At 44.8% G+C, this 14466-nt stretch overlaps 1 protein-coding gene across 5 annotated transcripts in view; it reads left to right on the forward strand.

Annotated features, from left to right (window-relative positions):
* The window catches only part of EVI5 (ecotropic viral integration site 5), a 146744-nt gene that overhangs the window by 26939 nt on the left and 105339 nt on the right, over positions 1–14466 (forward strand). For all 5 annotated transcript variants that reach the window (XR_013218486.1, XM_077276982.1, XM_077276979.1 and 2 more), the window contains exon 2: positions 10426–10655. Coding sequence is in view for 4 of the 5 variants with exons in the window: in XM_077276982.1 (XP_077133097.1) it covers positions 10507–10655 (149 nt within the window). In the remaining variant the exon portion in view is untranslated. The remainder of the gene's footprint in view (positions 1–10425; positions 10656–14466) is intronic.

Raw genomic sequence — 14466 nt, forward strand, 5'->3', positions numbered from 1 at the left:
TTTTAAAATATTTGATTCTTAAAGACAAAGTAAATAATTTTCTCTTTTTAAAAAAACGTCCTTCACATAACCCTCCATAAACCTGACCAGAAAAATTTGTGTTCAATATTTCCTATCAGGAGTTTTAAATCTGTATAGATAGTTTAACAATGACGGTGAATTTTCCGAAACTCCCAATATGTTGTGGTGGGAATCTATTCTCCAAATAGCGATAGGAAAGGAAGATTGGGAAAGAGCCCTGGACATTACTTGCTCTTCAACAATATCATTAGCTTTACAAGAATCCTATTTTAAAATTTTTACGAGATGTCATTGTACCCCATCTAGACTGCCCTTGATAAACGCTGAAACACCCTCAACACGTTGGAGAGAATGTGGCCAACACGGAAACTACTTCACATCTACTGGCTTTGCCCTAAAATAAAACCCCTCTGGAGAAAGGTTTAATTTTTTAATTGGCAACATTTTGAAAATTAAATAACTTTATACTTTTCCCTCAATTAGCTCTACTTTCTTTGGACTCGGATCAGAATGACTGTACCCACAGACAAATAATAATCCATATATTACTGGTCACTAAATTTTGAATTGCCTTCCATTGGAAAAGCTCGGTTGTCCCTTCACTAAAGGATATAATTTCTAGAATGACGCTACATAAAACGTTTGAATATAAATTGGCGATAGTTAATGTTTGCTTTTATAAATATGCAAAAAAAAAAAATGGTGTAGGTGGTTGGAACTTTATCCTGAAGTGCTTGAGTTTCTATTTTAATATGTAATTCTTTGAGATGTAATTCAAAAGGTTGGAGAAGTTATTGGATACTATTTACTATTCATGTCCTCTATTTTTCCCTCCCACCCCACTCTATTCTATCTTCCCAGTTTGTTTTCTTTAAAACTTAATAAAGTTCTTTGGAAAAAGAATCTGCGCTTTGATTATGATTGCACCTTCTTTCCTCTAGACATAGAGATTGTCCCCTTATCGCCGTCACTGGCCTAGGTGTGAGAAGATGAGGATACAGACCTCTGTACGGTCCCCTCATATATTGGTACATTGTGATAAGATTGCCCTTTAGTCTTTGTTTTTTCTCAACCGATTACCCCCTAGTTTGATAACTGTCTTGGTTCTGCAGACCCCCCATTCCCTTAATAACCTTGGTCGCTTGTCTGTGCACCCGCTCTAGTTCAGCTGTGCCCTGGTCTCCGGTGTATAAGAAGAACTGTACCCAGTATTCTAAGTGTGGTGGCGCTAGTGACTTGTATAGAGGCAGAACTGTTCTCGTCATGAGCATTAGTGCATCCCATTTTTTTTAGAGCCTTGGCAGCAGCTGCCTGACACTGGTCACTAAGGAGTTCTGTCACTAGAGAAGACTTGGATGTTTGGGTGGACGTTTTACCATTTAGTACATAATTGCACTTCTTATTGCCTCGGCCCAAGTGCACATCCTCACATTTATCTACATTAATCTTCCTTTGCCATTTCTCAGCCCGAGCCTCCGGCTTCTAGAAATCCCTCCATGTTGATTACCTTCCAGGGCGCTTTACATTACATGCAAAAAATAATCACTATGTGTGAAGTGTACAGGGTGCTCATGGGAAATGTAGTTTTACCTACTACAGGGACGCGCACCTGTCCTGATGTCCTCACAAGGATGTGTGCCTGCCACCCTAGGGTGCTGATCTAGGACGTGGGACCCAGAGGAAGTGGTGACTGCGCCAAGTGCAATTACCGTATTCTGAGGTTTTCGGAAACCGTTTCATATGGTCCGTGTACAGACTGAACTGATTTCCAGTAACACTGCCTGTCTGCCCAAGATCTAACCATGATGTGGGGTCACTAAGGAAATCCCACCCGTGTATTATCCCCCGCATTATGTGACGCTCCTGCCACGTGCGCCATCACTTCTGCTGTTAAACAGACGGTTACCAATCCTATTCTGCTCTGTCATCTGCAGCGTTCTCTGTTCTGAGTCGCAGCAATAGATCTTGACAGATTGAGGCTATGGCTGAGGCCGCCGGCAGTAGGAACAGTTATTGTTTCTACAAAGATCTGGTTTTCTTGAAGAAGGATGCCAGTGTTACCCGGGCACTGTTCACTGCGTCCTTCTGGCGACTGCTTTTCCTACATCTGCCACTGTTTTAGGCACATACCGGGTCACTATGAGCAGAGTCAAGAAGTGTTGAAGGAGTTGTGCCATAAAGAAAACCCATATCTGTATGTCCTGTTATTTTATGCTTTGCTTATATGGCGCCATTCCACAGCGCTTTACTAACATCATCACTGTCCCCATTGGGGCTCACATTACCCATCAGTATGTCTCTGGAGTGTGGGAGGAAACCGCCGCAAACACGGGGAGAACATACAAACTCCCTGCAGATGTTGTCCTGTTCCTAAATCTGACATTGTATTTCTTTCCTTCCTATTATGGCCAGTGACAAGTCTTCCTTAAGGAGCTCGTACACTTTCAGTATGAAGCAGTGTTTGGCCGACAGCTCTTCCACCCAACATACACCTGCTGTCCTCGGATATTAATAATTGAGAGTTCTCAATAGGTGGACAACTCTGGGGCCAGCTTGTCTACCCCGAGGACCCAGGGTCCATCATGTGGAAATAACACATGCACCCCCCCTTAATATTTTCTGTTTATGTGGAGGGGTCTGTAAAACTCTGCTGACCGTGTTGCGTTTTATGCACAAGCATAACATATAAGCGATCCAACATTAATCCTATATTGTGTATGTCATCAACTTATGATAGGTTTTTGGAAGGTTTAAAGGGAATGGGTCACCAGGTTTTTAACACTTTTATCTGAGAGCAGTTTAGTGAACAGACTATGATTCTAGTGACGTATCACTTACTGGGCTGTGTGCTGTAGTCTTGATTAAGTCAGTTTATTCAGTAGGGGGTGATCATTAGAGGACTAATTGGCCCAGTGCAAAGTAGTCAAGAATATTCATGTCTTTTGTATAACCCCACCCTAACTACTGATTGGATGCTTTCTGCCTATGCACAGTGTACACAGAAAGCTGTCACAGTGGTGTGGGCGGGGTTACACAGAGCTCAGCATTCAGAGAACTGATGGATCAGCAGCAGATACAACTAGTGATTTTTAAAATCTCTGGAATCAGGGTCTCTTACCCCTACGATCATGCTGCTCTTAGATAGGGTGGCAAAAACCTGGTGACTGATTCTTTTTAAACTCTGGCTCATTTAAAGGGGCGGTGTAATGTAGTATTTTCTCACTACGTGTGATTATATAGTGGATCTGACGGCTTCTTCTTACTATTTTGTTCCAGGTTGTGAGCCATACTGAAGTATAACAGGTGGAGGTGAGACAAATTTGGTGTTAAACCGCCAGATGATTTTGTTAAAGTGGAGCTCTACTTTTTCTTGACATTGGCTTCATAATCAATAAATGGAAATTTGGCATCTTTGTGGGTTAGCGAATTTTGCTTTCTTTTGGGTTTTTACTTTCTTGCTTTATACTTTTACCCTGCTATAAAGACTTATCTCCTTTTGGTATATGGAGACTGTCATCACGTTGCTGGCGAATTTATTGTTCCTGAGCTTGAACTTCAATTTTAACTCTACATTTTTGGATTTTTTTGAAAAATCCAAAAATGCAAAGAAATGTGCTTGCTATGCTATGTGCAGACCTATTGCCTAACATTCACAATGTATGCTTGCATCTACTACTATTTTTTAAATAAAGCAAAATATGAAGAATTTTTATTTTTTAAATCAAAATCCATTTTGTATAGAATTTAAGTGCATGGATGATCTGACAATCTAACAACCACTGACCATCAGTTCATTGTGATCTCGAACCTTCTCCTTGTTCAAAAGGCAAACCAAGCAGACCGCAATCTCCAGCATTGATAATGGAATCATAGAATGTTAGGCCATGTTCACACGTTGCGATTTTTCAGTGTTTCTTTAATGCAAAGTTTCAGATACATTTTACAGTACCAGCAAAGTCTGAGATTTCAGAAATCTCACGCACACAGCTTGTTTTTTTTTGTCCTCAGTATTTTTGTGCAAAACCTTGATTTTTTTTTTTTTTTTTCAAAATGCTTCATGTAACTTTTCAGTGTTTTTAAGCAGTTTTCAGCATTCTTCACCCATTGAAAGCAATGGGTGTTGCAAAAAAAAAAACACTGAAAATTTCCATTTTCTGTTTTTGCTGCCAGAACCGTGTTAAATAGAATCATTTTTTATGCACAAGAGACAAATGTACTACGACAAAAACGCAGGAAAAAAGACGCATCAAAAATACAGCAAAGCCTGACTTTTTTTTTTAAAGAAAGTTTTACAGCCAAGAGAGCAGGGTTTGCCTGCGGGAAAAAATGTATCAAAAACGCAACGTGTGATCATAGCCTTTGAGTTGGACGGGACCTCCAGGGTCATATTGTCCAGTTTTTTCTGATGTCTAATCTGTATTTTCTCCCTTTCAGTTTCATTCCATTGCTCCTCTTGTTTCCATGTGCAAATTAGAATATGGATGATTCCTCTACAGGGTGGGGAATTAATTTTCCCTAGGGCCACATGAGAGACCGTGACTGTTGTGGAGGGCGGAACCAATAGGCTGAAATTAATTCTGCTCAATATTAGTGTCAACATATTAATTATTATTGTACTATTGATAATTACAATTAATTGCAATATATCACTTAATATTGAGCAGAATTAAGTATGCTGACATCCCCCTATATATTGCTTGAACCAGAGTACAGCTCCTTCTATGTATCGTATGAGCCCCCCACAGCCTCCCTCATATACAGCATGAGCCCTCCACAGCCTCCCTCATATACAGCATGAGCCCCCCACAGAGCCTCCCTCATATGCAGCATGACCCCCCCCCCACAGAGCCTCCCTCATATAGAGCATGAGCCTCCCCATATACAGCATAAGCCCCCCACAGAGCCTCCCTCATATACAGCATGAGCCCCCCACAGAGCCTCCCTCATATACAGCATGAGCCTCCCCATATAGAGCATGAGCCCCCCCACAGAGCCTCCCCCATATACAGCATGAGCCTCCCCCATATACAGCATGAGCCCCCCCCACAGAGCCTCCCCTCATATACAGCATGAGCCCCCCACAGAGCCTCCCTCATATACAGCATGAGCCTCCCCATATAGAGCATGAGCCCCCCACAGAGCCTCCCTCATATACAGCATGAGCCTCCCCATATAGAGCATGAGCCCTCCACAGAGCCTCCCCCATATACAGCATGAGCCTCCCCATATAGAGCATGAGCCCCCCCACAGAGCCTCCCCCATGTAGAGCATGAGCCCCCACAGAGCCTTCCCCATATACAGCATGAGCCCCCAACAGAGCCTCCCTCATATACAGCATGAGCCCCCCATTGAGCCTCCCCCATATACAGCATGAGCCTCCCCAATGTCCATCCAAACATCCCATACACATGAAAAAAACCAAAACCCCCCCATACTTGTCTTGGTCCCGTTCCCCGGGCGCTCTGCTTATGGTCCTGACTCTCTCTCCAGAGCGTGGACTCTCCGCACTACACAACTGAGGCAATGAAATGATGTAATCGCGTCATCTGTTTCACACGCTGATTGGTGGAGGAAGTGGCTGGAGGCCCCTCATTCACCAATGAAGGCAGCGCAGATGGAGACAGCGAGCGGGTGGGCATGGTGTGACCCGTGGGCCTCTGTTTTCCAGCGTCTCGGTTTGCAGGCCGCACTATGCTCAGGTCTGGTCTACACTGTGACATCCCTTCAGATATTTGTAGACCGCTATTGTGTCCTCTTAAAGAGAACCTGTCACCCCCCTGGTGTTTTTAACTAAAAGAGCCACCTTGTGCAGCACTAATGCTGCATTCTGTCTAGGTGGCTCTTTTAGTTGTGGTCCCTTTCAAAGCTAAAATAATTTTTTAGAATTTGGCCCGATACCTCGAATTCGTCCTGGGGGCATGTCTTTTCCCCCCGGACAGAAACGCCTCCCACTCAATACTCTTTGCGCCGGGCTCCCCCTCCTCTGCCTTCTTTAATGTCCCACTGGGGCTCCCGGATTTACCGCCTTGTCAGTGACCACCGCAGTGCGTCCCTCGCTTCCCAGACTACCTTCTGCGGTCGGAGCAGCAGCCGCAACAGCGACCGTTTTGAGGAAGTCAACACGCAGCAGTCGCCCGTTTGTTGTGCTGCGGCCCCGGCGTCAGCGCTGTAAGTGTGTTTTTTTGTTTTGTTTTGTTTTTTTTTGGGGCATGCGCAGTTTGCTCTGCCCTTTAAACTTACAGCTCAGGTGCCAGGGCCACAGCACAACAAACGGGCGACTGCTCCGTGTTGACTTCCTCAAAGCGGTCGCTGTTGCGGCTGCTGCTCCGACCGCAGAAGGTAGTTTGGGAAGCGAGGGACGCACCGCGGTGGTCACTGACAAGGCGATAAACCCGGGAGCCGCAGTGGAACGTTAATGAAGGCAGAGGAGGCGGAGCCCGGTGCCCAGAGTATTGAGTGACGGCTGGGAGGCGTTTCTGCCCGAGGGGGGGGGGGTTGGCACGCCCCCAGGACGAATTCGAGGTATAGGGGCCAAATTCTAAAAACGATTATTTTAGCTTTAAAAGGGACCACAACTAAAAGAGCCACCTAGACGGAATGCAGCATTAGTGCTGCACAAGGTGGCTCTTTCAGTTAAAAACGCTTGGGGGGGGGGGTGACAGGTTCCCTTTAACCTTCTTTTTTACGAGCTAAACCTTCCCAGATCCTCTGACTGTTCCTCATAGGCCATAGTTTGCAGTCCGCTCACCATCCTTCACTGAGCTTGCTCCAATTTTTCAATTATTATTATTTTTTTTTTTAAGTGAACCTGTCAGCAGTTTTGGCCGGTTATAAGATACGACCTCCGCCTTTCAGGGCTTATCTACAGCATTCTATGTTTGGTTTTATAAACAACCACATACATTATACATTGCAGTCCAAACACCATAAACTTAATAAACAAGTTTAACCCTTAAAGTTTATAGTCCTAAACCTGCCAAGGTATTCCATGCCAAACAAAGTTATCAATTATGTCCAAATGAAAATTTTCCAAAAGGCTGGTGACACGTTATTAAATACAGGGATGTCTTATTATTTTACTTCTTTGATTCTACAAGAAATAACAGGTGTTTACTGCGACAGTAATATCCCCTTAAAGGTATTTTGGATGTAAAAATAGCACTTGTATTTGGCAATTTCGGAATGGGAACTATAAAGCAAGGACTTTGCTACTTTCTGCTGCATCCAACTTTCGATTTTGGTGCAGAAAAAGCAGCAAAAAAAGATTACGTTTTCTGCCCGAACCACATACGAGCAGAGAAATCTGAGAATACGCCAGCACTAATGATGAGTGAATGTGCTGGGATAAGGTGTTATCTGAGCATGCTTGTGTGCTAACCGAGTGTCTTCGACATGCTTGAAAAATGACTTTCGAAAGTTTTTTTTTTTTTTTCGCGCTGCGTATTTTTGAAAAAAATGTAACTAATTTTAATGGGTGCAGAAAATCTGCAATATCAAAGGTTATTTGTGGGAATGTAGTGTTAGAGGCGGCTTTGTGTTGCACCGTGGTTATTGCCCCTGCTCAGACGCAGCGTAGCGGTGCCATATGCTGTAATGGCATCCTGCAGATGTGAGCACCACAGACCTCAGCGGCTATTTTCAGCTTTTCTGCGTGGTGCATTTACATTCTGTTCACGTGAAGGAGGCAGCACACGGACTCTGTGCGATGACTGTCTGGCGCGATGACTGTCTAGCGCGATGACTGTCTGGCGGCCATTCATTACTTCTTAGTGATATCTTAAGTCGTCTTATGTGTGAGCTGTTTAACCAGTACTTGCCTACTAATGCTGATACCTGCTGATATACCTTACAACCACTGTGTAAGTGACCTCGGGGGAGATGTGTAATGCAGAGCACGATGAGGAGGATGAATTTTTTTTAAAGGAGAAGCAAACGAAAATAGCTTTCCTCATAGTCTGATCTCTGCATCCGTATCCACAAGGGGCTTTATAGTGCTGTGTGTATACTGAAAGCCCCTCGCACACTCAGTCTGCCGAACTGTTAACCATGTTGTCTGTACTGCTGCCCAACAGATGTCGGAAGCCATGAGGATCTTTCGGTGGGAATTCAATCACCCGAACCTTTCGATTCTGGCAGCGATTCACATAGAGAACCTAGGAACCAGGGCTGTGGAGTCGGAGTCAGTGTAATGGAAATTAACTTACCGACGACTCCACAGCCCTGCTAGGAACACTTGGTTGGGCCGGGCATTCCTGTAAATAAGGAATCGGTAAAAGTAGCCGTCAACAAAAAGATCATTTGATCGATGGTGGAATATGGCCCTGCCGTAAAGAAGCCCTCCCATGTACTTTTTTTTCCCCCTCTCAAAATCTGTGTGTGTACTGTCAGCATGTTAATGCCTGTCGCCGTCTTTTCTGTTATGGAGCCCCATTCTGCTCCTCTTAGGTGTCGCGTCACCACTTTTTGGACTGTCCGGCTCGCCCTGTGATTTATGCATAAGCCAGAAGTCTTTCTTACAATGTCCAAGTCCTCATTCTGACCCTCCTTGGGCTTACATGGTAAAAGCCACTGTCTGGAGTCTGAGGAGTGGTGGTGTCACTGGACTGGAGCGGCGCTGGCTACCCGAGAAGATAAATATATTAACACAATGACAGTACACCATTTACACAGGTTTAAGAGGGAATAAGTTACAGGGAAGGCTTCTTTACATGGCCATTTGAAAGTAGCCTGTTGGTTGAACAACCTTTAGAACAAACGATTGTTGGGTGATCAATCCAAAGCTCTCATGTGTATGAGACTGTCTGCCAACCCAACAGTATCGGACGACTGTTAATGTGTATTTGTGCCTCCCACCTCCTCTGATAGATTGTTGGGGGGACAGCAATTCAGCATGTCATATTTTGGATGGCCGATTTTATTTTTATTTTTTTTGTTAATTTGTATTTTAATTTGTAATTTTTTAATTTTCCACCAAGGACCTGCCTTTTGGACTAGTCATCTGGTTGTCTTTCCAAATTCTAAAGTATGTTTTCTCTGAAATGCTGTAGTAATTAAGAATAAAGCCCACACGGCTGCCAGCTCAACAGCATCAGACGGACTCATTCCTTCCTGCCCGTGGACAGCCTTTATTACATGCTGGGTTCACTTTTAATAAATGAAATTGACTTGCTAAAAATGTTATCAAGTACAAACATTATTGACCTGTAAAATTTCCTGATGGCTCCAGTCTCGATCTCTGCCGATCATTGTTCTTGATGTGTACTGCCAGATGAACACTGAGGCCAGTGATTGGCTGCAGTGGTGACGTGTGTACATCATTATAGTGTGACAAAGACATCGGGACCATCAGAGAGCTGGTGCCGGACTGGCGGTAATTGGGGTTGGAGCTGGTGCAGGACTGGTGGGGGATGGGGATAGAGCTGGTGCCGGACTGGAGGGGGATGGGGATGGAGCTGGTACCGGACTGGCGGGAGATGAGGATGGAGCTGGTGCTGGACTGGCGGGAGATGGGGATGGAGCTGGTGCCGGACTGGTTGGGGATAGAGCTGGTGCTGGACTGGAGGGGGATGGAGCTGGTGCTGGACTGGTGGGAGATGGGGATGGAGCTGGTGCTGGACTGGCGGGAGATGGGGATGGAGCTGGTGCCTTCTGGCGAGAGATGGGGATGGAGCTGGTGCCGGACTGGTGGGAGATGGGGATGGAGCTGGTGCCGGAATGGCTGGGGATGGAGCTGGTGCCGGAATGGCGGGAGATGGGGATGGAGCAGGTGCCGGAATAGCGGGAGATAATGGAGTTGGTGCCGGACTGGCGGGAGATGGGGATGGAGCTGGTGCCGGACTGGCGGGGGATGGGGATGGAGCTGGTGCCGGACTGGCGGGGGATTTCCTGTAGTCCCTTTCCTTAGACGGTCTCCTCATTATGATGCTATTTACCTATGTAAATTTATCTTCAAGTTATCACTTGAAGTGCTTGGAATATTCTATTGCTCTGGTGGTTTGGCGCCAGATTCTCTTATGTAATAATCTTTTGATAAACTTTACGATCTGGTTAATGTGGCGTTGTATGGCGGCACACCGGACGTGTCCTGGGGCACTACAGGCACGTGTCCTCTCCGTGTGCTGCGGTTCGGAGTACACGGTTGTGTTGTGCACATGAGCTCTGAAGGTAAATGACGTGCCCCATTCTCTGCCATCGTTTTGGGTTCTTCACGGTCACGTTGTGGTCAGCGCAGCTTGTTAGTTTATAGATGCAGTTTGTAGTAACATTCTTTTTAGTTGCTTGTTATTTCCCAGTGAATAATTTTAGTTCTTCTTCGGTAATACGAGGTGGGAACAGATCAGGAAATAAAACTGCATTACATCTGTGACAATATATGTAATTTTTTTTTATCTTTCTGTATTTCAGGTGGCGACAGACAAGGTTGCAGAAAAATTGAGTTCTACTCTCTCATGGGTGAAGAACACAGTGTCACACACTGTCAGTCAAATGGCAAGTCAGGTGGCGAGTCCATCAACGTCATTACACACTACGTCCTCGTCCACCACCCTGTCCACACCAGCACTTTCACCATCCTCTCCAGTAAAACTAAGTCCAGACGAAGTAGAGTTGCTGGCGAAGCTAGAAGAACAGAACCGGTAAGTGTTCACTGTTGGTTTTTTATTTATTTATTTTTTTGGTACTTATGTTTTGCAAAATTCGTATGTTACAGTCAACAAGAGCGTCATACTAATGATACAAAGATGGGTTTTTCTTGTGTATTTCCTGTTTCAGTTCCTCTTTTTAAAAACCATCACATTGACTGTTTCGGTCCCAGCGGACCACGTGACCCTCACTTACTGTCCTGGTCCACTGCTAAGACCATGCGTGATCTGAAGTCACTTTCTATGGGAGCGTCGATGGAAGTCTCCTAGGCTTTCTACAAAGAAAGTAACTTCTGGTCCACGCCAAACACTGTTATCTGTACAGTCGGACTAAGGGTCGGCTTCAATGAGGCAACTGTATTATGATTTATAAAAAGGAGAACTTTTTGGAGTGGTGATATTAAACAGCTAGTCCACTTCAATATTTAATTTTACAACTGGATCCATGATGGTCTTGAAAGAAAACCAAATATTCAACTACTGGACCCAATCAGTCCTCTGTACTGCTCACGGTGTTCCCCGACGGTCTCCTCGCTTCCTGTTCCTGCAGAGGTTGTCACAAGTTGTCATCTGAGCAGGAAGAGAAAATGCTCATCCAGCTTAGATGGAACATCACATGTGCATCTAATCGGTTACTGCTGATTGGTTGTAGTGATCATATGACGTCCCCACCACATGAAGTGGCAAGGAGACCGGCGGGGGAACATGGGCAGCAGGTCGGACACATGGCGTGGTCCAGTAAGTGAGAATATTTTTATTTTCAGACCTCCATATGCCCATAAGTAAATTATTCCCTTGGACAACCAAAATCTGTACGATGTAAAAAGAGAGAAAAAATCCCCCCCCCCCCCAACTTTTTGCTTTTAGTAACATGTGGTTCTCCTCCACCTCCTTGTGTCCCAAACACCGCAACTGTTAAATCACTTGTGTAAGATGTTGCTGTTCTTCCTGTGGCCACTAGGCTTCACTTCAGACTGGTAATAAAACAACAAAAAGAAGAGAATATTACTGACTACAGTGAAAATGAAAGTTGTCATCCCGTTATCAGTGGTGGTAGATCAGTAATGACAGTGCGAGAGGTCATTGTGCTGAACAGGGAAGCCGCTGTCACAGTAACTTGGTATAGAATAAGTGGGTCTGCTAATTACCATAAAAAGCCAATTAATGTCATCGGTTGTCTGATTTTCACTGCTTGCTGGGGATGCATAGCAGACCTTTTTTTCTTATTATTTTTTTATTTATTTTTTTGCTCTCCCCTAATATGAGAAAATGTATGGCACAGAGATTTGAATTGAATGAAGATAAAACTGACGTGACATTGGCTGCAGCCCATCTACAGGTGGAGAGCACTCCCATCATCCAGGTGTCAGAAGTCTTAGTACCTGGGACCTTGGATACACATACGTTTTTGCACCCAAGCTACCTTGATGAATACATATGGCAGCAGAGGGCAGCTGTGCCTTTTTTCTGTTACTGTATTCACTGTGTACAAAAAGAGGATCAAGTCTGTGCCAGAATCTCCCAGTGGCGGCTTATTAACCGAACGGATTGGGCTGAGATCCAAATACTAGATCCTTGTCCTGTCTGACCTCAGGGGCCAGTGGTGAGACCCCCGTGGACATCGCTAATGGTCTAGTTTTGTGAAGTCAGTGAATTTGGGCGATTTGTGTGTCGTGTCTGACCTGCATTACTTCTGATACATTGGATGTGACCTATATACATACCGTTCTATTAAATGACCTGTAATTGGCTCTTCTCCCACTGTGTCATAAATGCCAAAGGTGATATTCGCCTTCCCCTCCCCAGACTCCTGCTGATGCTGTGAACAGTCAGAGCCTGAGGTTCTGCAACCAGGAGCTTCTGTCTGTGAAACGCCATTTTTGCAGATCTCCGCATTGGGACCCCATTCAACAAGTTTTTTGCAAAACCCATATTTTTGGTGAAGCTCAATAACATATCAGTCCTCCTCCTTTTGTAAGTGCATGAAACCCTACAGCCAGGAAGACTTAGGCTGGAGTCACACATGGCGTAAGACAATACGCCACGTATTATACGTCCGTACTACGGCCGTAATACGGAGAAATGTTCCCAAAATATTGATCCGTAGTCAGGGTGTGTCAGCGTATTTTGCGCATGGCATCCTCCGTATGTAATCCGTATGGCATCCGTACTGCGAGATTTTCGCGCAGGCTTGCAAAACCGACATCTAATGGATTTATGTGCTCAAATGTTCGGGAAAACATATATACAGTATGTATATATATATATATATATGTCATTGAGACACATATATATATATTCTGTATTTAGATTTCATTCAGCGCGATATCTGTGAACAGCCGGTAATTCAATTGCCGGCTTTTCATTTCTCCTGCACAAACCCGACAGGATATGAGACATGGTTTACATATAGTAAACCATCTCATATCCCCTTTTTTTTTGCATATTCCACACTACTAATGTTAGTAGTGTGTATGTGCAAAATTTCAGCGCTGTAGCTGCTGAAATAAAGGGTTAAATGGCGGAAAAAATTGGCGTGGGCTCCCGCGCAATTTTCTCCGCCAGAGTGGTAAAGCCAGTGACTGAGGGCAGATATTAATAGCCAGGAGAGGGTCCATGGTTATTGGCCCCCCGTGGCTAAAAACATCTGCCCCCAGCCACCCCAGAAAAGGCACATCTGGAAGATGCACCTATTCTGGCACTTGGCCACTCTCTTCCCACTCCCTGTAGCGGTGGGATATGGGGTAATGAAGGGTTAATGCCACCTTGCTATTGGAAGGTGACATTAAGCCAGATTAATAATGGAGAGGCGTCAATTATGTCACCTATCCATTATTAATCCAATTGTAGGAAAGGGTTAAAAAACACACACACACATTATAAAGGATTTTAATGAAATAAACACAGCGGTTGTTGTAATAATTTATTGTTCTCGCAATCCATTTCCAGGCCCTCGCTTGGCAAAACAATTAACGCACAAGATACATACCTTCTGATGTCAGATCACGTCCCACGAAGTAATCCATCTGAAGGGGTTAACTAATATTACAGGCAGAGCTGCGATAAACCACTCGCTCGTGCCTGTAATCCCCCGGGTGCTGAAAGGAAAGCTGGATCTGTACTTACATTGAGTCGCGGTGATGCGCCCTCTGGTGGATGTTCTCATGAACTGCAGCCTGGGAACTTTTTCCCACGCTCCAGGTCATATGAGGACATCCACCAGGGGGCGCATCACCGCGACTGAAGGAAATGTAGGTCAATGACCTACATTTCATTCATTCGCCGGGGGATTACAGACACGAGCACACCGCTGCATTAGCAGGGCTCCTGCCTGTAATATTAGTTAACCCCTTCAGATGGATTACTTCGTGGGACAAGACGGTTCACCAGAAGGTATGTATCTTGTGCGTTTATTATTTTTCAAAGCGAGGGTGTTCCTGATGGATTGCGAGAACAATAAATTATTACAACAACCGCTGTGTTTATTTCATTAAACTACTTTTAAATCATGTGTGTGTGTGTGTTTTTTAACCCTTTCATACAATTGGATTAATAATGGATAGGTGTCATAATTGACGCCTCTCCATTATTAATCTGGCTTAATGTCACCTTCCAATAGCAAGGTGGAATTAACCCTTTATTACCCCATATTCCACCGCTACAGGGAGTGGGAAGAGAGTGGCCAAGTGCCAGAATAGGCGCATCTTCCAGATGTGCCTTTTCTGGGGTGGCTGGGGGCAGATGTTTGTAGCCAGGGGGGCCAATAACCATGGACCCTCTCTAGGCTATTAATATCTGCCCTCAG

Source organism: Ranitomeya variabilis, chromosome 8, assembly GCF_051348905.1.
Source record: "Ranitomeya variabilis isolate aRanVar5 chromosome 8, aRanVar5.hap1, whole genome shotgun sequence".
NCBI classification, from domain to species: Eukaryota; Metazoa; Chordata; class Amphibia; order Anura; family Dendrobatidae; genus Ranitomeya; species Ranitomeya variabilis.